General features: G+C 40.6%; 1 protein-coding gene across 1 annotated transcript in view; it reads right to left on the bottom strand.

Moving 5' to 3' along the window:
• Positions 1-24738, bottom strand: part of MEP1B (meprin A subunit beta) — a 40278-nt gene that overhangs the window by 174 nt on the left and 15366 nt on the right. The window contains exons 7-14 of the mRNA XM_030549448.1: positions 19114-19292; positions 15689-15907; positions 13603-13755; positions 11517-11732; positions 6552-7013; positions 4603-4782; positions 3811-3961; positions 1419-1623 (exon numbers count right to left, since the gene is read on the bottom strand). Of these exons, the coding sequence (XP_030405308.1) occupies positions 1419-1623; positions 3811-3961; positions 4603-4782; positions 6552-7013; positions 11517-11732; positions 13603-13755; positions 15689-15907; positions 19114-19292 (1765 nt within the window). The remainder of the gene's footprint in view (positions 1-1418; positions 1624-3810; positions 3962-4602; positions 4783-6551; positions 7014-11516; positions 11733-13602; positions 13756-15688; positions 15908-19113; positions 19293-24738) is intronic.

Genomic DNA, 24738 nt, shown 5'->3' with positions numbered 1-24738 from the left:
TGCTGTTGGAAGACTTGTACTGCATTATTGCTGGTCTCTACATTTACAGGGTACTCCCGTGCCTTGCTATGAATGCTGGGATTAGCCAGTTCTTCATCCTCGCTGTATTTTGAGGTTTCATCTTGATCAGATTGAAATAAAGAGTTTTCTCCGTTTAAGACTTCATATGTAGAACTCCCTGCCTCAAGAAGACTGCCAGAGACCCCGTTTTATTCAAGATTCAGTGAAGGCCACCTGATTTGGTGATTCTGGTTTTTAAAACCGTTTTAACTTGCTCTCTTCTTTATTGTTAATTATTATTTTAACACATTATATCAAAAAATGTTTATTTGCAAAAGGAACAGCCATTGGGCAGAGATGCTTGTTGTCCTGTGCAGTAACCCAGATGTTTTAAGATGATCATTTAATAAAAATAGTAGAAAATGCAATGGCAGATCAGATGTTTTAAGTTTGGCAATGACTGAGGACAGAGGAGATGAGGACAGTTACCAGTTGGAATCAGGTTTACACACAGTGAGAGACAGTGAGAGGGGTGTGTGTGTGTAATATATAATCCTGGCTTCAATGGAGTCAGTAGCAAAACTGCCATTAACTTCAATGAGGTGAAGATTTCACCCATCACGACTCAATGCGTTTTCCTTCACTTTTTAGGTTAACTTTAATTGCTACTTTATTCACGGATGAGTTGGAATCAAATAATTTTAACGATGGATATCTGAAAAACATTCTCTTATAATAGAATGGTGTATACCTTCTGGGGAAGCTGTATACACGTTTTTTGGATGTGTAATACAGAAAGTCAGCGTGTGTGTGCGTGCACACGTGTACATACACAGCCTGTGGCAGCGAGCTGCCCAGCCTGGGTTGACAGACCCAAGTTTGCACTAGCACACTAAAATAGCTGCACAGACAGCGCTTTCAAATTGTAGCTTGGACTCTGGAGCCCACCCCACTCCTTCAGCTAGAGCTCAGGCAGGGAAGTCTGAGCCACAACTTCAAAATGCTGTCTATACTGCTCTTTTCAGCATGCTAGTGTGAGTCTGTCTACACAGGGTGGGAGGCTTACCATTGTGGGTGTGTAGGCATACTGATACAGGTTATATAAGCTACTGGCATTAGCTGCAGGGATTGGCTTTAGATAACAATACTATTTAGAGTGGAGGAAAGGAAGCACTTCAGATAAAGGGATTGAAACCTTGCCACCTTGTTTAGTAAGTTCCAGACTTTTTATTTTATCTTTAAGTATCAAGTCAGTGTGACCTGGACATCATCTTTTTTCCCTGACATCTGTTCAGCTCCTGTTCATTAAGTTCACTTTTCTTAATGTAACTATATCACCTATTCAGCACACAATTCTTTTGCAAAAAGGCCTTGTTTAGAAAATACCCGAGTCTTTTAACTAAAAAGACAATACTTACATTTTCTAAAATCCAAGTTTCTTTGTTTTTTATAATTTTTTGCTGGTATTTCTTCCTCATGCAACATATGCTTATAATAGTGACAAGCAGCATAATGACAAACACAGCAATCGATGCAGAAACAGCTATTATCATATTTTCTTTAGTTGAGCCTCTCTTCTCACACTTTTCTCCCATATACCACCAGTCATCACCTGCGGGACATCTATAAAATAAGAACAACATCTATTCAACAAACAAAAATTAAAGAAAGATACAGTTCTGTAAACTGTAGGTTTATTATTAGCATACACGAAACCTTCCTGATGCAATCTAACTCTGAATTAAAGTTGCTCTGTGGGGTATTCCCCTCTGTATATACACACTACTTGAGCTGCCACCTTGCTGCTGTTGCCCTTTGCTTTCCTGTTGCAGATGGAGCCACTCTAGTTGACAGCCTTCTAGGGAAAGTCTAAAGGCCAGACTGGTTGATCATTCTGATTACTTTAGCTGTTGCCTTGGTTGTATGTGGCCCTATTAAAAAAACAAAAACAAAAAAAACCCCACCACTGAAAGGGCACCACCTATGAGGAGAATTCAGTGTCCTTGGATCTCTCCACCCTCTGGCTGCTGTTTAGCTCTTCTTTGCCCCCTTGAAGTGACGGCATTCCTGGTAATACAAAATTAATTTTCTACTCCTGGAAACTGGTGCTACTACCAGCAGAGCTGTTATTCGGTTTGCCCGCGTTACTGTTAATTCATCATACTGATCTGCTTCAGTTCTGCCCCCCTGCCATGCTCATCTCCTCTCTGTTGCACTTCTGTTTCCTTCAGCCAATCGCTTCAAAAGAGCGTGTGGATGGGAGCAGAGGGTTATCAACAAAAGCAGCTCAACCAACCCACCTGGTGGAACCATCCAGATGCCTTACTCTATCCTTACAATTCAAAAGAACTCAATTAGCATGTTCGAGCAACCCTCTTCTTCTGCACCCTCACCTCTCCCTCATTATCAATTAATCTCATCTATCAATTTTTAAACTGGAAGACAATCAGGACAGGAACTATGGGCCAAATTCTCAGGTCTGACCAAGTAGTGTTTGGCACAGGAGCTAGGGCCAAGGAAGCAAAGTACCCCCAATTCTGTGTCTGGCCCAACTGAAGATGCTTCAGTCATGTCCCCTTTCCTTGGCCAGGCCTCCTCACCCAGTAGCTGAGTGGGATGTTGGTGTAGGGCTGCCACCTGGGGATTTTCCTTATGCTCGGGCAACAACAAAAGAAATTGGAAAGACTCAAACAGAGCTGGACAAATCTCACCAAAAAGTAGAAATTGCTTTCTGTTCTAAAGAACGACTTTCTTCTCCTTAGCCTGGGCTGCTATTGTCCCCAGAAGATATAAGTTCCAGCACATGGAGCAGGTGCTCCTGAGGTCGTTATTGAAAAATATTACTGTAAATTTATAATACTACTGAGTTTACAGCTGCCACTTTCCTTCTAATCCATAAGCCTGGCAGCTCTGTAGGCTGCAGTTTGTGGCTGTCTGGCCCCTTTAAACTCCCTGTCTATTAAATTATGGCCTCAGTTCTAGAAAAGGATCCACTTGCATAGAAACTATGAGCTTACATGAAGTGCATTGGCTTCAATGAGATTTTGCATGATCAAGGCTTAAATTAAAAGCTTGATGCATTTGACACTCAGAATTCTGCCTCACAGAAGTCCCAAGGTGTGCATGCTCAGGCATGACATTGCTGTACTACTAACCAACCGAAAGGATGATGATACTGAGCTCTGGAACAATGTTAACCAATGAGATTGCATATGTAAATGAATCCACCTTGCTTAGCTGTAATAAATTCCACAAATGCTGCTATTCACTTCCTTGAAGGCCAAAAACCTAGTTTAATCAGCAAACTTCATGTCCCCTTTAGTTTCAAAGGCAAACTGTTACACTTTTGAAATTCAGAGTCATAATCAGGACCACCTAATATTTCTGAAGAAACTGTTCAGAATGCATGTAACAATACTTGTGTTGACTTCTTGTTTCAAAAATATCAGTTCCCTTGAGATTACATTTAACTTCTGTTTCATCTCCATTAATATTTAACTCTCAGAATAGGATGAGGTAATACTTAATTATGACAACACATTAACAAATCTATTAAAAATAAATATTAACTACAATAAATTAAAAACAGAATACTTTAAAATAGGAAAAGGCTGAGACTGGGAAAAGCTGTGTTGCCCAAACTGGTCACAAATCTAGTCACCTGGATTTGTGATGTTGGAAATTCACTGTATTAAAACCTGCCAGTCTTCTCCAAGGGTAACATGTTTAGTTTATTTTCTTGAATGATAAACTCTACTACATTTTTTTCTGATCATAAAATTAATCTTGGGATTGAATTAAGTCAGTTACCTGCACACTGGTTTTTCATCTACAACAATGGAGATACCACCATTTACACAGAAATTTGGAGTTGCTGTCACTGGTACTGTTGTGGAACTGGTGGTGGTATTGGAGATGGCGACTGAAAAGTTTTGTTGAGTTGATATCAGATGTGAGATATCTAAAGGGAAAAAAAAAGAGCACAAGGTTTTCATGCCATACTATTTTTTAATAGACCAGCTATAAGACTTTTCCATCACCCTGTTTTTTGAAATGTTCTGATTTTCTGCAAATGGACACAACCTTTCCCTACATTAAAATGAGAATACATAAAACACACAGGTCTGCACTACTGATGAAATCTAAAAGTGAATAGCAATAATACACTGGCTGTGACACAACCTAAGCAATTTTCAGCTGTTATAAATAAATAACTGGTATTTTCACCTTTCAGCAGCATGAAATGCCTCTGCCATGTTTTGCAGTCTACGTTCAGAAACAGACAAGAGACCAGACGTGGTCTAGCTAAGAAATTTTGCATAGGAATAGCATTACATATTGTATAATTAGATTTTTAACTTAGTAATGAACTAGGTAGATGATTATACAGTGAATATAGCTATCCCTACATTTAGTCAAGCACATGATTAACTTTAAACACATGAGTAAACCCACTGATTCTCAGGCTACTTGCACATAAAATTAATCTTGTGCATATATGTTTGTAGGTGTGGAGCCTTATGTGGTACTAAAAACATCATGCTGCATACTTACTGCATTATAAACAGTAACTTTATATAGCTACCATTAATGCTTACATACTCTCCATTGTTAAAAGAATGTAAACACCATCTTCTTTGATGAAGTTGAGGCTTCTAAGCCTTTCATGAGTTAGAAATCCACTAGTTCCGTGTCCTGGCCCTCTCATGAATTGAGTCCCATTAGTGAAATTAGCAGGCGATCCTACTTTGTCTGGCCTGTCCCAAAAATAAGATGAGGAATCTGCAAGGGGGAAAAAAAATGTGTATGTTTTTGTGTGTCCTGAATATTTAAACAGGAAGTCACTCAAAACTCAGATAAGGAGTTATATTGGTTGTCGGATTATGTACATTACTGTCTCGCTCCCCTCCACATTTCCCGGTCCTGAGAATCAACTCAAGTGTGATGTGTCCCTCAGGAGGCTATATCAAGCAAGTCTTCCAGTGGCTTGTTAAATAGATTTTTATCTTGCGATGGGAGCAGAGGAACATGAGGCCTATTCTGCATGTCAGCCAAAAAAAATTATTGTGAAATATTTTTTTGGAATAAAGTTGGAATAAAAATTGGTAACACAGGATTAGTTTTTAAAATGCACTAGTTTGGTGGTTCTCAAAGTGAAGTATTTGTTGGTAGTCTGTGGGGAACTAGCTGGTTTGCTGGCTTCTCCTCCAGATATGCCAGCTTGACATCATAAGGCAGAGATCAAACACTTGTGAAAGTAGCTGGTAATGTAAAGGAGCCAGCCTAGCTGCCTGTATTTGGGGCTTTCACTACCTAGAAGGAGAAGAATCAAGAGTTGCCCTCAGGGATTGGAGATGTCAGCAGGATATGAATGACCAAGAGGAAAAAGAAGGAAAGTGAGTTGCATATGCATGGGTGCAGAGAACCAAGGGAGCCGAACAGTATGCCTAGGTGTGTAGGGTAGAAAGGAACGAAGTGGCAAGGACAAGACTGTATAGGGCAAGAGGATGATTATCAGCAGGAAATCTTGTGTAGTGTTGTTTTAATTTATTAAAAGGGGATCCCATCCTGTCATTCTAGAGTATTTATATCACATACTTTCCCCATTAGGAAGTTTAATGTGTGTGTGCATCACAGAACATTTGTACTTAAAAAAAATATATTGTGAGTTTTAGACAATTTTTTTTAATGCTTTTCAGACCCTAGCATTGCCAAAGTCTGGGAATCCACACAGCTAGATGTGTTTCCATGCAAAGCAAGAACTTAAAGATTATGATACTGGTAGCTGTCTTTTATAGCAAAATCCTTACTACACTAATATATAGAAAGTGTCTCAGGCCTATATCCAATGTACATTAAAATAAAATCCTATAATTTACCTCCCCATAGAAATTCTTACTCTCTTCTGTTTTCAGTTTTTACCTTTTCATTGAATTTTCTCCTTTTAAAATGACTCTAAGCTGTCATCATTTCTTCTCTTCTCTTCCCTCTCCTCCACTCTAGCTGCAGGTTATTGAATCTGAATTATTAGTCCTTTGTCCACTTGAAGATTAGGTTTGACACCAATGCTCCCTTCATCATGGACTCTGGTTAATGATGGCACTCTTGTCTTGTATTAAATCATGCCTCATAGCTGGTCACCTCTGCATTTCTATTTTTAAGAGGGCTGGAAGGCCACGTTCTCAAAGGCAGATGTAAAGGCTATTGCATGGATCATATGATCATGCTTGAGCATGCTGTCTTTAAAATATATATGTACACTCATACACACACACGTATATATTTATATGTAATATAATATATAAAGGATGCCATCCCTGCTCAACCCTATTATCCTGCTCTGGGACACACAATTCCACTATGTCACTGCTTCCTTCCATTGCATCAAATTCCCTACTAATGTAAATAGATGAAACTCCATTGAAGACAATGGAGCTGTATCCACTTGTACCAGGAGATAATGTGACCCATTGTTTTTTTGTTCTGTTCTTACAAAAGCAAGACGATGTGTTGGGTAAACAGGACAGTGTAGTCATCAGTTTTTAACTAACCTGTTAATACAGATAGATCTGTTGTTACACTTCTTTGATTTGACATGCTTTGACGAATATCAGGATTTTGATCCAACAGCATCATAGTAGCTTGTTGCCATTCACAAGGCCACTGCAGATGATCATCATTTACTCCAGAGATTAAGTGCAAATATATCGCTAAGTTAAATGGGTTGCTACTGGTACCATTCACGTACAAGCCAACCTGAAAAGCATATCCTTCACTAGAGTAAAAAGGCGGACTGTATATTTTTCTCCCTGCAGGACTTGTATTGAGGAGATGCGTGAAATTTCTTATATGCCAGACATGATGGGGACACTGTGTTTCTGAAAGGTTAATGTCATCAATAGAGAGGCCTCCATTTGATGAACCATTTCCTTTTACGCCTTCAAATACAATCCTGAATTTCCTTGTGGCCTTCAAAGGAACATGGTAAAGCTGCCAATAATCCAGAGGTGAACCTGAAAAAGAGGGCAAACAGAGCAATCAAATACTGTACAGTATTCAGGACCTGTTACAACATTACATAAAAATTTATTAATTCCACTAGAGTTGAAGTTGTGTCAATATCTCTCTTATAAATGCTGCTTTTCATGAAATTTAAATATGCATACAGGAGCACATTATTTTCCCTTCTAATTTTCTAACATATGTTTAGTTCTTTAACATGCATAATATTTACTGAATTTAATAGTGGAAAAAAGTTATTGCTCTTAGAGATTTCTTTTTTTTTATTATATATTTTCCAAAGAATTTGGCAGTGAGTTAATCCAAATGTTGTGATAACTGGACATGCACAAAATCCTACCTAGTATCTCTGTAACAAACCCCTCCTAAACAAAACAATTCATCTCTGCCACCACCAAAACACAGCCCATGCACGTGAACAGTTACATATCTCAAAATCAGAAAAAGATGGATTGATTTTAAATAGATCTATTTAAATTATTGATTTTAATCATGATGTAAATCAGCAAGCAAGAAGCCTTGATTTAAATACATTTTATTTGTGTTTTGCCTTTGTATCATTTAGTTATTTTCTTAAAGAAAGACTGATTCTTGTTGGTTGGTAACCATTAAAACATGTTGATTTGCAACTAAATATAACTTTTGCACTAAATTTGGTGCTTCTTTTTTGCTAAAAAGGAGAATACGCTATATCTGAACATATTTATTTAAGTAGTTGTATCGCTTATTTTATACATAGTCAGATTCTTAATTTTTACATTTTTATATTAGAAAATGGTAAATGATGCATTTCTTGTTTACTAGATTAATTTTTACTTGTGGTTTGTGTCAAGCTCTATTTGTATGGAAATTCAAATCAATTAAAATGCACTAGACCAGCATTTTATTTTTTTAATTAAATAAAAAATAGCTGTGTGTACCTTAAATATTCTAGATGCATAAGGAAAAAAGGTTTATCAAACATTTTGTATTGAAAACTACCTGATCTATTAAGCAAAGGAAATATTATCTGTATTTAGTGAATTGAACGGATTATTTCCTCTCACCATGTTCTCCAGGATTTTGCAACTAGCTGATCTCATCCTCTCACACCTATTTTTTTGGTTGCCAACTGCTTTCTTAACTTTGAATTAATTAATCATTGAACTGAACTAGTTGAATAAACTGAAATGCAGAAAACATTCTCTGCAGCTTCAAAAGAGACTACTGCTATCAAAATCTGGTTTAGCGCGTCAACAAACTCTGGTTCCAGGTGCTTAGCCAGTGACTTCCACCAGTTCAGTGGTTTGACTTCCTTTAAAACTTGGCAGCAAATGTGTACTGCTTAAGGGTTTTTTTTATTGTTGTTGTTTTTGTATTTAGTTTAAATGATTGATAGATAATACATTTAGGCCTAACATGGATTTTCAATTTCAAATTTAATTTTAAACAGCTTTATTTAAAAAAAAACCCTGTACTTAATTTTTTTTTTTTAATCTGATTTAAATATATATATATTTTTAATTCATTGACTTATCCAGTCTGTACTGCAACCAAATATCCATGAGATATACTTCAGCCTACTTCTGGAAATCTAGAGAGAGTAAACTTTGTGTCAGGATAGGTTTAGTGAGAGTTAGGGGTTCCCTTTAAATTAACCTGAGATCTACACAGGCCCTGAGAAGCCCTCATACCAGTTTGTATGAGAGGAATCTGATAGTGTATAGGGATGCCAAAAGCACCAGAGCAACCAGCTGGTGAGGTTCATGGGGTGGTCAAGCATGCAGGAAAGAAAGGTGTAGAGGATTTGATATTTGCTACAGGGAAGACCTTGCAAGCAAACAGGTGTAATTAGACATAGGCTCTCTCTACACTATGCAGACTATACCCACAAAACCATGTCAGCATAACTATGCTGGCATAACCCTGTAATCACAGCCTGCATTGACAGTTTTTTTCTGGTAGTGTGGGAATACCATTTCCCTAAATGATTGATAGCTACTATTTTTTCCTCTACATAGGTATGCTGATCTAACACTCCCCTCCTCCCATGTAGATGCAGCTAAGTCCATGGATGTGTGGTGTTTTTCACACCCTTGGTCAACATAGCTATATTGACTAACTTTTAAGTGTAGAACAAACCTTAGTTGTAAAGGGGAAGAAGTATATTTATTATTATTTAGTATTTATTATTCTTCAGTGTAAAAGAGTGAGCATATGGATAACTGGGTACTCTATGTATAATTATTATGCATTTACCTTTTCTAACGGGATCTGCTCTGACTTATTAACAATGACAAAAGATCTTGTGCCTGATCCAAAACCTGATGAATCATTGAAAAAACTTCTGTAGATTTCAATGCATTTTAATTAGTCCTGATATGGGGAATACACTATTGTAGACTGGTCCTGTAAACCTGGAGATTGGTGGGATTTTTATCAGTTTTAAAGTTTATTATATGTTCAAAAAAGAGGGAGAAAAGAAACAGGAAAGAAACTTGCATATAGAGTAAAATTTTCAAAGTACCCAAATGACTAAGCCCTGTTGATTTCCAATAGGAGTTAGGTGTCTATTTACAGTTGAAAGCTCACAGAATATATCATGCTACATGTCAAATGCAAATTGTGATATGTTATTCACATACTTCTGTGAAGTGAGTCCAAACACTGTTAAATAAATGTCTGGAATTTTTTTTTTCCAACTTGATAAGATCCCTCAGACCAGGGCACTCGGCTAATCTTTTAAATTCACTCCAACTTTTCCACTTTTGTAATATTAATATCTTAACTATTAACATCAATTTGCTCTGCAACTTTTTATGTTGTCTAAGACACATCTACCTGCTGTGACGTTGCACTCCGTAAGGCTTTATGGAAATATGCTTATGAATGTATATGTGACATAACTGGAATATGTTTTATGCTACATATGCCATGTAACATATCTCTGTAAAGGTTATGATCTATTGAATCTTTTCATCCTATTTGTATGCATGTGTCATTTTTGTGTTCGAAGTTATGAATATTGGCTATGTACTTGCTTGATTTCTAAGTAGCCTTAGTAAAGCATTTCGTCAGCTTCTTGAGAAAGGAATGTGCAAGTTAAATGTCCAGTCAAGAAGCACTTGTAGCATCATAGAATCATAGAATATCAGGGTTGAAAGGGACCTCAAGAGGTCATCTAGTCCAACCCCCTGCTCAAAGCAGGACCAATCCCCAGACAGATTTTTGCTCCAGATCCCTAAATGGCCCCCTCAAGGATTGAACTCACATCCCTAGGTTTAGCAGGCCAGTGCCCTTGGAAGGCTCCAATCCACATAAGAAGTCTACTTGAGAACATTCAAGGCAGCAGGTGAATTGTGACTTGCCCATCCAAAACTCCATCTTGGAGCTGGACTTTGCATAGGAGAGAGGAGGGAGTCTCCACTCATAAGAGAGAGTCTATTTAAACCCTTGGGAGACCCTCCATTTTGTCTTCAGCTGGCTCAAGAGAGAGCCTCTTCACTCCCAAGGATACCTGAGAGAAACTGCAACAAAGGACAGTAACTACAGGGGGTGTGAGTGATTGCTGGACCCATCCTTGAAGGAGGCTAGTCTGTAAACGGAAGCTTACTGGAACACCTCTGAGGATAAGGTTTTATCTGTATTCAGTTTGCTTACTGTATTAGACATAGAGTTGCGTATTCTACTTTATTTTGCTTGGTAATTCACTTTGTTCTGTCTGTTACTACTTGGAATCACTTAAATCCTACTTTCTGAATTTAATAAAATCACTTTTTAGTTATTAATTAACCCAGAGTATGTATTCATACCTGGGGAGGAGAGGGGGCAATCAGCTGTGCATACCTCTCTTTCAGTGTTATAGAGGGTGAACAATTTGAGTTTACCCTTTATACAGGGTAACGGATTTATTTAGTTTAGACCCAATTGGAAGCTGAGCATCTGAGTGTTAAAGACTGGAACACTTCTTAACCTGCTTTCAATTAACCCTACAGCTGTTCGGGGACATGCTTCAGACTTGGGTCTGGGTTTGCAGCAGGCTAGCGGGTCTGGCTCAAACCAGACAGGACCCTGACGTCCCAAGCTGCCAGGGTAGGAAAGCAGGGGCAGAAGTAGTCTTGGCACATCAGTTGGCAGTTTCCAAGGGGTTTCCGTGATCCAACCCATCACACCTGCAATTTTAGATCAGCTACCATGAATGTTTGTGGATCTTTAACTATGTTAGGTGAGAGAACCTTATTGATAAGTGCAAGTCAGTTGTAGTAACTGACTATATTACTGGAAAATAACTGAGGTTGCATCACATATTATATCCTCAGCTAATAGAATCACTGCAATAACAAGAGAGAAGAAAGCAAATAATCAAACTACAGAGGACAGAAGTTAAAAGATGAACAACGATAAAGGAAAAATGCCACTTCACTATACTATGCTTTTCCCTCCCAGCAGTCTGTTAAGCATATTGAATATCTATCCAACCAGAAGGCACACATTTAAAAAGCAACTTTATTTCATACCTTGTATCCTTTCAACGAGCCTTAAAGCACTAGTGGAGCTGGCTAAATCATACTCCCTGACTAAGATGTTCAGCTTATCACTTTCATGACCACTGTTGTAATAATAGAATTGTAAGCACTGAAATCCTCTTTTAGGATATAGAATTCGGCTCTCCAGGGTAGCTGTGTTTCCCATGCTGCCAGCACTGGTATTAAAATGCATGAAGTACCCAGTATCTGTCAAAAGTGCATGAGAAATGCAAAAGAAAAAGAGAGTACAGTTTTCTGGTTACATTTTCATTAATATTATTTACCATTACATTGTGATAATGCCTAGGGGACTCAGCGTGTTAGGCCCGGTATAAATGTAGTAAATGACAGTCCTTACCTCAAAGGCCTTAGAGTCTCTGGGGATACAGTATCGGAGTAAAGAGAATTTTTCTCTTTTGCTGGCTATTTTCCCCATTCACCTGACTCTTAGTATCCATGTTCCAAAGCATAGGCGTTTCTGGTATAGCCATTTAGGGACATAGGACTCAGGAGTGGATTTACCACGAAACAAACTGTTCAGTAGCATGAGGTCCCTGATGACAGGGGGCCGCCAAAATGCAGGACAAATCTCATCTGACAATCTTCCCCCGTGTCTCGGCAGGTGGTGCAGCAGGGCTCAGACAGGCAGGTTGCCTGCATGCTGTGGCCCATGGCCACATGCTGCTCCCAGAAGCAGCCGGCTGCTGGCATGTCTCTGTGCACCCCTGGTGGGGTGGGGGGAGACGGCTCCACATGCTGCCCCTGCACTGGGCAGCTCATGGAAACCTGCTGCCCTCCTCCCCACAAGGGGCACGCAGAGATGTGCCAGTAGCAGGGCTAAGGCGGCTCCCTGCCTGCTCTGCCTTCCTCATTCACGCCGCGCTGCTCCCAGAAGTGGACAGCCTGTTCCTGTGGTGCTCCAAATGCAAACTCTGCAGCTCCCATTGGCCGGGAACTGCACTTGCGGGTAGCGACGCCTGGAGACCCACTGTTCCCCCTGCCTAGGAGCCACTGCTGGAGAAGTGTGTGTGCCAGTCACTTTGGGAGCCGCGCCACCCAAGGTAAGCACTGCCCCCTCCTGCACCCGTGCCCCAGCCCAGAGCCCGCACCCAAACTTCCTCTCAGAACCTGCACCCCTCTCCTCTTCCCACACCACAATCCCCTGCCCCAGCCCAACCCCAGCATCCAAACTCCCTCCCAGAGCCCAACTCCCACACCTCCTCCTTCACCCTACCCCCCTGCCCCAATCAAGATACCTCACTTTATTTTCATGTACTTCCCATTACTCATAGGAGGAGGATGAAGAAAAAAGAATGAAAAGGGGTGAGGAGGGGAGATAAGAATGTTCTTTTTCTTGGCTGGGTCCTGAGGGGGGAGGCCCTGAAAGTGAAGCTGTGCACAGAGCCCCACTAATTCTAAATCCATCACTCATAGGACTGCAAGGGGGCCTCCTGATCTCTGAGTCTAATCCCCTGCTATCTCAGGCAACCCCGTCATAGAATCCCATTAATAAACTATTAAGCTCTATCTTAAAATTAGTCAAGTTGTTTGCCCCAATGACTCCTTTCCAGATGGCCCATTATTTGCTTGCATACACTACCTGGTGTGTTGGCTGACGCTGTTGAACCAAAACTCATGATGATTGTTTTGGCAGGCTCAAAACAATCAGTTTTTATTTCCAATGAACTGTTTACCCAGCCAAATAATATACATTCTCAAATCTCAACCCTTTCCAAAATTTCTACTGAGCAGTTAAACACAAACAAGAATTTATGATAATAGCAGAAATATTTTTCATCTATCTGAACTACAATGGTTTGTAAATCTTTTTTTAAGCCAATTAAAACATCTTGTATAGTTCTCTTGTTTTAGTACTATACCAAAGGCCAGAAAGTACAGGAAAGAGATTAGAACTTTCAACCTTCATTAATATCTACAGCAAAAATAACACTTGTTCCTGATAATTTTATGCTGCTTGCTTAAAAATTCATCCTCAGGTGCACTCTGGAGAAGATCAAAGTCACAATTCTGCCCTAGCAGAAAACATTTTCAAAAGATAAGAATTCCTTGACATTACCTTTGCAGTGTCCCATATTGGTATGATCAGTGTGTGGGCCAGCAGGTACCTGAGACACACGTTGCCAGTCACTGTTATCTTCTGAACTTTGAATCATGCCACACACATTGTCAAGTTCAAAACTGCATGTGTCCATAAAGCTTAGTGAGGAGGCTGCAAGATACAAAAGGAAGTAAGTGGTACATCTGAATTCTAGTCTTCCGAAGCTGGTGTTAGAGAGAATACTAAGACATTAGGCTCCTGTGTAATCCTATGCATCCACCAATCTCATCAAAGTCAATATGAGTTGCATGTTTAGCACTTCACATGAGTGGGCCTGTAATTAGCTGTGACATACTGGAGTGGGACTGACTAATGCAAAGTTTGGGTTCTTTTTCAGCAAATCGTGAACATCAGGTGACTCCATCATACCTGAGAGATCCATTAATCATCTTCTGCATCTCTTAAGTGTTGTATTGATATTGTGCAATAGACAGTTGTTTATAAAAATTATAGCCCAGATCCTCCAGTCCTTACTCAATCAAAATGACGATGGACTCTCCTTCCCCTTCAGATCTCCATCTCCTCCAGTTATCCCAGGCATGGCCACTGGCTTTACCAAAATTTTCCTGATGTCTTTGTTAGACTACTAATTTTGGAATAGCAGTTGAATTAACACTAAAGAGCAGTCAGGAGGACAGGATTTAGCTGGAATTTTAAAAAAATGTAACACACAAACTTGTTTGCATTTGAAACCTATGATTGCATCAGTCCATGGAAATTTTGAAAGTTTTGTCTGTCGCATATAAAAATAAACTAAAAACATACTGAGTGAATGCACAACATATAGTTTAATACAGGGAAAGTAGAGGCCAGATTTAGGTCTCTGTCTAAGCTAGGAGGGAGACTGGTTGAAATCCTGGCCCTGATTAAATCAATAGCAAAACACACATTGACTTCAATAGGCCTGTGATTTCTCCCACTGTGTGGGTGTGAATGGATAAGAAATATAGAATGACACTTACGTAGTGAAGAAATAATAAAATGTGGGGGAAAGACCAAGAAAGTGGTTGTATACACTTTACAAAAGGGGGAACAGAGTTGACAGAGATAAGGGGAGGACCCAGATATGACCCCAGTTCAACAAAGAATTTAAGGACACGCTTAAATTTTAAGCACATGTGTAAGTCCTACTGACCTCAAGTGCTTTATGTGCCTAAAGTGTGTTGCTGACCTGGGATCTAAGCAAGCAAAGGGATTTTTACTAGGAGCTTGTAGAATTTTAATACTCATACTTATTGTAAAATGTTTTTGAAACCATAATTGATTTTTTTAAAACATGTCTAATGATGCATGATTTGCTTATTGTTGAAGTGAGGTTATCAAAAAAGTTATGATCTGCATGCCAGTGTATACTTATCTGAACTGGTTTAGCCAATCACAATTACAGATTTTTAATCCCCGTTGATAATTATACTATACTATATATTATACTATAATTCTCTCTCCCTTATTTTCATTCCTCCTCTTGAATTACCTGGCCTACATGCAGAGGTACTGGTCTCACATTACCACCATACTGTATCTAGACTGGATTTGGAAGGGCTTTAAAAAAAAAAACAAAACATATTTTCTTCAAAGAACCCCCCCACAGTGTAATTTGATGACACACACCCTGTATCTCCCAAATTGTGATAGGTCAGGGTACAGTCAGTGCAGATATAATAGAGACAGCAGAGATGTGAATTTTTCTACGTCTACCACACCTGCAAGGGAATCAAAAAACTTTGTACAGTAAAGCATGTCTTAAAGAAACCACCCAAAGGATGAACACAAATCAGCTGCCTAGTAAAAGTGTTCTTTAACTTAAGATCAAATAAAATTTCATTGGAAGCTTTGCATTGCCTTCTACACAGCAGGACTCCTGAAGGCGTAGTCTGTTATTTCTAACTGTCTTAATTGTACTGATATTTCTGGAGCTCTTAACACACCCACTTTTCTAAACCATTAGCTTCTCTTTTACCTGTGCTGGGTAAATTTTTCTTGATTTCTTCCATATAATGGACAGAAAAAGCAACAATGATTCAAGAGAACTTGAAAAACATACTGCAATTGTATAGGCGATTTAGCTTCTGGAGATCATAATCACTGAAATCCATTCGTTGCCCAATCACATCCATGAATTCTGGTATGTTAGTTACTATGGTTGGTTCAGTTCCATTCATGAATGCCGTTTTACTATAGTGCATCACAGAAGTGTAATCATAAGGAACGTTCAGGGCGCTTGATGTTTTATCATCGTATGTATTGAAATTGTGTTCATTACCTAATGAAGAAAATAAAGGGAGAGATAACTGATCAATCAGGATATAAAAGTTACCTAAAATACATATATGTACAGTCTGCTTTTAAATTAAGAAAACTGTGTAATTTAAGAGTTCAAGGACTGAGTCATAGATTTTTAAGGGCAAAAGGGAGCACCATGATTTTTTAGTCTGCCCTGCTGCATAACACTGACCACAGAATTTTACCGCATGATTCCTGTATCAAACCTACAACTTCTCATTAAACTATAGCATATCTTTTGGACCTCCAGTCTTGGTTTCAAGACTTCAGGTGCTGAAGACTCTACCACAATCCTAAGTTGTTTCAATGATTATTTACCATCACTGTAAAAAAAACAAAAACAAACAAAAAAAAAACACCTTATTTCTGGTTTGAAATGTTTGTAGCTTCAGCTTCTGACCATTGAAACTTCTGACTTTGGATGGTTTAATAGAAAACATTGGTAACTCCCAGTTCGCATGCTGCACCAATAGCATACGCACAGGATGTCTGTTCTGTTTTCAGTTTGCAATGTGTGAACACATGGTGATAGTTTGCTGTGAACTGATGGAATAGCATTCTTGGGGCAGAGATATGTGGTCCTTTGCTTCAGAGCAGGGGAGGAATTGGGATACGTTATTGCAGGCATGACTGGGACTGGCTCTTCAATTGGCTGGCATCAAGGTCCTGGATCCCCAATAGATCCTGTCTCTTACGGGACAGCTCCTCTCTAGCACAGGCACTGATTGCATGAGTGCTCTGGGGCTGAAGCACCCATGGGAAAAAAATAGTGGGTGCTCAGTGCCCACGGATGGTCCTGCTGATGTGCTCCTCCGCTTCTCCTTCCCCTCCCATGCCTCCTGCGATCAGCAATTCAGTAGCATGCAGGAGGCGTTGGTGGAAGAGGGGAAGAGTGGGGCCTTGGGGGAAGGGGTGGAGTAGGGGAGAGGTCTGGGGCAGGGCGGGTTCAAGCACCCCATAGGGAACTCAGAAAGTCGGCGCCTCTGTTCTCTAGTATCCTCCCACTCATCCTCTAGTGGACCTTGCTGATTGTCCTCAGTGTGGGGGGAGAGTGCAGCCAGCAGGCTCCATGTGGTGTCTTGGATGGGTAGTGCTATAATTGTGTAGGACAGGGGTGGCCAACCTATGGCTCCAGAACCACAAGCGGCTCTGCAGAAGTTAATATGTGGCTCCTTGTATAGGCACCGACTCTGAGGCTAGAGCTACAGGCATCAACTTTCCAATGTGCCGGGAGGTGCTCACTGCTCAACCCCTGCCCCCACTCCACTCCTTTCCACCCCCTCCCCTGAGCCATCCGTGCCCTCGCTCCTCCCTTCCTGCATACCACAAAACAGCTGATTGGGAGGGACTGCTGGTGGGAGGGAGGGGCTGGGAATGGGGGGAGCAAATGGGGAGCTGCTGACATATTACTGTGGGTCTTTGGCAATGTACATTGGTAAATTCTGGCTCCTTCTCAGGTTGGCCACCCCAGTGTAGGATCTTGTTCAGTTCACCATAAAATGGACAGATTGCATATTCTCTGCTGGATTGTTTCCTTTTGTCCCTCATTTCAATCTACTTACTCCTGAGCTCCTTATCGGGCACTGGTTGGCATCCTGGTTGTGGCTCCTCTCAGACATCTGCTTAGCAATGTACACAAAAAAGTATTTCTTCCAGTGGCTGGCCACAAAAGCTTTCTGCACTGACACTTCTCCCCAGATGGCAATGAGATCCAGGGTTTCAGCACAGCTGCAAGCAGCTGTGTGAGACATGTTGTGGGACAGCTGGAGTGCTATCATGGTTGCATTGCTGATACACTCAGATCCAGGAGTAAACGGGCAAATTCTAACTCCGCACCAGCTATCAAAGGAGATGTCCTGGGAACTGAACACCAGAGCAGGGGCAGGCACACAGATGAATGGACAAGTCCATAATGGTAAACCTGTAAAGTCACTGTGGGATAGCTGTTGGAAGCATGGAAAAAGTGGTGCACAGCAATTACATCCACAAAAATAGTAGACTGCACTAATTCAATTTGCAGCAAACCTAGTCTAGCTGGCAAGAGGACTCTAGAGTTCATGGCAAATGTGGAGTTAGTGCAGAATGATTGAGTGCATCATGTATGCAGCTGTTTTCAAATCAGTCTAACTCAGTTTGATCCACTTTAACCACCACCCCTGCTATAAACCCTGTGTGTGATAAATTCGAGTCATCCTCTATCAGAAATCTTCTCCCCGTGTATGTTCTTAGATTGTCATCAGCTTACCTCTTAACCTTCCTTTTTGTTAACCTAAATAGGCTGAGCTTCTTTTCTTTTCTCTCTCATTGTAAGGCAAAAAATAATTAAATACAGATCCAAAAAAACAGATACAGTTTAAATTAAGTCATTCTCTACAATATATTCTTACATCTGCAGCTCCTGGCTGATCATCCATAAATAAGATGTATTTGATCTAATAATTATGTCTTTTAGTGTTGGATTTTGTAGATGTTCTTGAGTTAGGAAGGAATGAGTTCATATCCAGTACCATGACCTTCATGTTGCCTGACAAACACGGCTCATAATGAGCCAAAGAAATAGAGACCAATAAGATTCCTGAGACGGCCTCAGTTGTGGAAGAAGCTTCTACCCTTGCCTGTAATGGTCCAGGATTGTTGAACTCACATGCTACATGGCTCATATTTTTACCCAGGTGACTGTTTCAGGGGCTTAGAACCCTAGGTGGGGAAAAAGTCCCACAGGTTGGGAGGTATCAGCGAGTTGTAGTTTTGCTGGGATTTTCCGTGGTTTGCTCCTGGTTTTGATTTGGTTGCACTGGGTTTTTGTTTGTTTTTTAAATAATGCCAAAAGCTTCTAGAGAAATAGGTGGCACCACTGTAAATTACAATAAATGAATCCAATCATTTTGCTGTGCTCCTAAGTGCTCTCTTACTCTGGGTATTGCACCTGGCACAATGAGGCCCCAATCCTGCATTGAGGCCTCCAGGAAATGCCATGATACAGATGATGATGATGATAATAATTGAGGTCTATTGCCCTTATAGGTCCCTTAACATTTATCTCTTTGGTGTAGGTAGTTGTTAAAATAAATAAATTGAGGTGAAGGAATTATATTTTTAAAATCCTACTGTAGCTATATAAGATGTTACACAGATTAGTCTTCTCCATTGACTTAAGTGAAAAGAACGCCAATGAAAATGGTTTACCAGACTGAATTCTGTCCCACATTATGGAGACATAATCATCCCGGTCAGATCGTGATTGCTCATGCCAGAATCTGAGTGCATGAAGGAACTCATGTTGAATAGTCCCAATCCTGTCGCAGTTGGCTCCAATTGAGAGTTGCTGCTTCCCTTGTTGGCGGTTCCCTACATAGGACCAGCAACTAATAATAAAATAAAATGCAGAACAGGTCTGAGAAATAAATAACTGATGTCCCCCAGAAATCTTTTTAATCGGTCTGTTCTGACAGACACAGTTTAAATGTAAGAGTTACAAAGTTTTATGAAATAATGTGTTTGATACACAGAGAACGCATTTCTTTTTTTCTAGAACTTATTCTGGTTTAATATATTTGGAGTCAGTTCTTCAGACTTGTCCCTTCCTCTAATATTCAGTTTAGTGGTTTTCACTATGTTTGTCTGTCTGGAACTTGTTTTGTTTCTATTGGTTTATTTCTTTAACAGGAAAATGTCACAATACTAATGACAGAAAGGATTGATGAGATTTTCATTGATACTGCAAAAAAAACCCAGAAATGAGGAGCCACATAAAATTTTGCCAGAAAGGTGATTCCTCTGGAAAATTTTAAGAGACGACATTCAGGCCATCTAATTAATTTTTTAATTAAGGATTTTTTTCCCCCTTAGTGAAATTAGTTGCTTGGGGAAGATGCTGGCATTGGCAGCCCTGAAGAATGAAGCCATCTGTACAGCCTTAAAAATAGGGAGACAAGTTGAGTCAGGTAATATCTTTTATTAGACCAACTTCTGTTGGTGAGAGAGACAGACTTTCTGGTTCTGAAGGAACTCGAATATGAAATTGTAGAACTAATTGTGGTATGTAACCTAGCACTTAAATCAGCTTCTGTACTAGGTGACTGGAGGATAGCTAATGCAACACCAATTTTTTTTTAAAAGGCTCCAGAGGCACTCCTGGCAATTACAGGCTGGTAAGCCTAACTTCAGTACCAGGCAAATTGGTTGAAACTATAGTAAAGAACAGAATTGTGTTCAACATATTTTGTTCCACACAGCTTTTATAAAGGGGAATCATGCCTCACCAATTTATTAGAATTCTCTGAAGGAGTCAACAAACATGTGGACAAAGGCGAGCTAGTGGATATAGTGTACTTGGACTTTCCGAAAGCCTTTGACAAGGTCCCTCACAGAAGGGAAACTAAACAGTTTTATGCAAACTAAACAGTCTGGGATAAGAGGGTAGGTCCTTTCATGGATCTGTAATGGATTAAAACATAGGAAACAAAAGGTAGGAATAAATGGTTAAATGGATGTAGCTTGCTACCTACCTCTCTTAGAATGGAGAGAGGTAGGTAGAATGTTTGCTAGGGATCTGTACTGGAACTAGTGCTGGTCAATGTATTCATAAATGATCTGGAAAAAAGGGGGGAACGGCAATGTAGCAAAGTCTGCAGATGATACACAATTACTGAAGATAGTCCAAAGCTGACAGTGAAGAATTACAAAGGAATCTCACAAAACTGTGTAACTGAGCAACAAAATGCCAGATGAAATTCAATGTTGATACATGCAATGTGATGCATACTGGAAAACAATAATTCCAACTACACATGCAAAATGATGGGGTCTACATTAGCTGTTACTACTCAAGAAAGAGATCTTGTAGCCATTGTGGATAGTTTGTGCAGCATCAGTCAAAAAAAGCTAACAAAGTTGGGAGCCATTAGGAAAGGAATAGCTAATAAGACAGAAAATATCATAGTGCCACAATATACATTCACGGTATGCCCACACCTTGAATACTACCTGAAGTTCCGGTCTCCTCATCTAAAAAATGCTGTTAGAAATGGAAAAGGTACAGAGAAGGCCAATAAAAATGAATAGGTGTATGTAACAGCTTCCATAGGAGGAGAGATTAAAATGACTGGGACTGTTCATCTTAGAAAAGAGAAGACAAAGGGGAGATATGATAGTGGTCTGTAAAATAATGGATGGAGTGGAAAAAGTGAATAAGGAAGTGTTATTTACCCCTTCACATTACTCAAGAACCAGGGTCACCCAATAAAATTAATAGGCAGCAGGCTTAAAACAAGCAAAAGGAAGTACTTCTTCATACAGCACACAGTCTACCGAGGGCCCACAACATTTTAGCACCTGAGGTGGGGAGCTCAAATGATGCCCCCGAACCCCCTTGCTTGGGCCAAAACTTTGAAAGGTCTCAATTCTGCCTTCTTCCTGTTCTACTCCTCTCATGGTACTGCTCTGCTACCTACTCCAGTAAAGGAGAATAACAACTTAAAATGCCTTGTTCAAAAATTTTAATTAACACTTAACTTTCAAATGCCTGAACAGCAAATGTAACTTTTCTTGTCTGCATAGTAAACACTGGCATTTTTATCTGTTTGAATAATCAAAAGTGGTGCTCTCTGTGCCTTCTTGGTTGCAAAGATTTGAACTGCTTCCTGAAGGTCTACAGTCTGAGCCAGCTCATGCTTTATTGAGATGGTTGCAAGACTGAACAGCCTCTCCTGTGTCATTGTGGAGCATAGATGTGTTTTTATTAACTTCAGCTTGGAGAAGCTGCATTCTCCACTGGCAACTGTTACAGGAAGTGTTAGAAGTATGCACAGAGCAACAAAAGCATTTGGAAAGAGCGTGGTCGTCATATTTCTGCACATATATTCCAGAACAGCCTTTGGAGTTGATCCTGCTGAAATGTATCTTGAAAGGGCTTTCAGTTCATCACTTAAATCACTCGCATCAATATCGCGCATGTCATCATGTGTCAACACTGCCTCTAGTGCCCTGCATTGCTGGTGTAGGTCTTCTTCAGGTATAGTGAGGAGTTTTGGAATATCATACAGCATCCCAAATATACTGCTGTGTTCCTTGAGCTGCATAAAACATTCTTCAACTGACTGTATTGCACGATCTAGCACCTGGTTAAAGAATTCAACTTTGAATTGTTGTTTGCGGTCTCGTATGGGATTATCCCATGCCTCGTAATCAAAATGTCGTCTTCTTCGGTAACTCTTGTATTCTTGAATGGGTGGGGAAATAGCTTCAGTGTGAAGTTCCTCTGCCAACTTCTCTGCACTCTTTAGAATGTTTTGAAATCCCTCATCTGACCGGTAAGACTATAGATATGACTTTGCTTTGTCCAGTTGTTCCATTGCTCCAGATATATCAAGGTCAACACCTCGGAGTCTCTTGCTTACAACATTTATTTCAAACAGTATGTCATGCCACAACACTAAGCCACACAGAAATTTGAATTTATGTATGTTTCTGGTGATTCCATTTCCCTCTGCTACTGTTCTCCCACGAACAGTTCCTGTCATATCATTACCCTCCATAATGGAAACTATGGCATCATCTATCTTCCCAGTTTGGTGTTTGATAGGCTTTATTGCCTCCATTCGACTTTCCCTTTGTGTGGCTAACAGTGGTTTCAGTGTCAGAGAGGATGTTCCCAGATGTTGCTTCAAAATTTGCCAGCGATGAGTTGATGCAGAGAAAAATACATAGATGCTTTGAATTACCTTAAAAAATTCAGCAGCCTCACTAGATCCTGATGCTGCATCACTGACCACCAAGTTCAGTGAATGAGAACTGCATGGGACAAAAAAAGCTCAAGGGTTTAACTCTTAAATCCGTGTCTGCACTCCTCTGTTCTTTCCTCTTATGTTGGCACCATTATTGTAGCCCTGACTCTCATGACAGCTATCGCAATTCCCGTATCTTCCAGCTTTTTAAGAAGCACATTTGTCATAGCAGCTCCTGTAGTATCATCGATGTCAATAAATTCTAGAAAATGCTCTCTCACAGTCACCGTTGCAAGGACATTTTCACTAGGTTCTGTTGTTGTTGTTACAAAACGCACCATTCAAGTCATTTGTTCCATTTGGCTGATGTCAGATGTGCAGTCCGGAATAACAGAGTAATATCTTGCTGACTTCAGATCTACCACAATATTCTGTCTGACTTTTGTTGCCAGTAATTGTATGATCTCATTTTGAATTGTTTTTCCAAGGTAGTGGTGTGTGTACATTTCTTGGGTGGTGACTCTTCTTTGATGCTCCTGGAGTACACCATCAAACTCAGCCATCAGTGCCACAATTTTAAGGAAGTTTCCACTGTTTGACACATACAGCTGATCTGAAGTGCCATGCAGTGCTAAGTTTTGGGTAACAAGCATTCTCACAATGGCAATGAGCCTTTGCAGAAAATTTTGCCAGAAAAGAGACTCTGATGCAATCTTCTCTTGATGCTGATCATCTATGATGGCCTTTAACCTTAGTTTCATCTCAAACTCTTTCCACCTATGGAATGCTTTCTGGTGATTTGTTGCCTTCTCATGGCATGCCAGATGTCTAGCCAGATTTTTCCAGTCTTTTGTTCCTGTAGAACCCGATGAAGCTGGAACATTAGACTGGAAGAGTTTGCAACAAAAACAGTATACATCATTCTGGGTTTTTGAGTACATAAACCATGGCTTCTCCACTTTGTCACTGTTGGGGATTTCACACCAGTAATATGTTGGATAGAAACTTCTATTTTCATTGTCTTTGGGGAACATGACATTTTTCACTTGCTGTGGCCCTTGCAGTACAAGGAAGTCCCTCAGGCTACTGCTCAAGTGGGTCCACAGTCCTGGATCATCTAGACTGAAGGAACTAAACTCAGCAGCAGCTGTTTCTTCTTCGAGTGATTGCTCATATCCATTCCAGTTAGGTGTGTGTGCGCCGCGTGCACGTTCTTCGGAAGATTTTTACCCTAGGAATGCTCGGTGGGTCGGCTGGGCGCCCCCTGGAGTGGCGCCGCTATGGCACTGGAAATATAGCCCTGCTGACCCAGCCACCCCTCAGTTCCTTCTCACCACCCGTGTCGGTCGTTGGAAAAATGGAGTGCGGTTTCACTGACCTCCACCTCCTTAGCTTCTTCTAGTTCTCTAGATATTTCATTATGTATATAGCAAAAGTATATAGTTATAGTTAATTTTTATTGTTCATACTTAGTGTATATTTAAGAGGGGTTCGGGGATTAGCCCCTTTCCCGCACCTGGTGCCGGGGCCCATGCCCGGTTCACCGGGTTTCAAGCCATGCTCGGCCTGTCATAAGCCGATGTCGACAGGAGATCCACACGACTCCTTCCTTAAGTGCCTCAGGGAATTTCACCTGACAGATAAGTGTCACATTTGCAAGGCTTTTAAGCCGAGAACAACAAAGGAGCGAGACTTTTGGCTAAAGCAGTTCCCCATGGAGGCAGCTCTTACCCCTCCGCCTTCGGCACCGAGCGCTGGTCAATCGGCAGGCAACAGCACCTCCTCGACACCGGACCGCGCCGGTACCACCAACGCCTCTTGGCACCGGCCGTCGCCGGCACCGAAGTCGACTCAGCACCACTCTCTCTACCCGAGGTCGAGAAAGCCTAAGACTCCTGCTGCTTCCGTGCCACCTGCACTACAGCCAGAGAGCTCATCTAAGTCGGATCACCTGGCACCGACACCTGCCGTGGCACCGACGACATCGGCACCATCGATTCCGGTCCCACGAGGGCCACTGAGTCTGGTGCCTGACAGCTCCCCGGCATGTGCCATGGTTGAGCTTACTGTTCCCTCCATGCAGGAG

Source organism: Gopherus evgoodei, chromosome 2, assembly GCF_007399415.2.
Source record: "Gopherus evgoodei ecotype Sinaloan lineage chromosome 2, rGopEvg1_v1.p, whole genome shotgun sequence".
NCBI classification, from domain to species: domain Eukaryota; kingdom Metazoa; phylum Chordata; order Testudines; family Testudinidae; genus Gopherus; species Gopherus evgoodei.
Note: the sequence above shows the minus strand (reverse complement) of the source record. Positions and strands in the feature narration are given on the sequence as shown.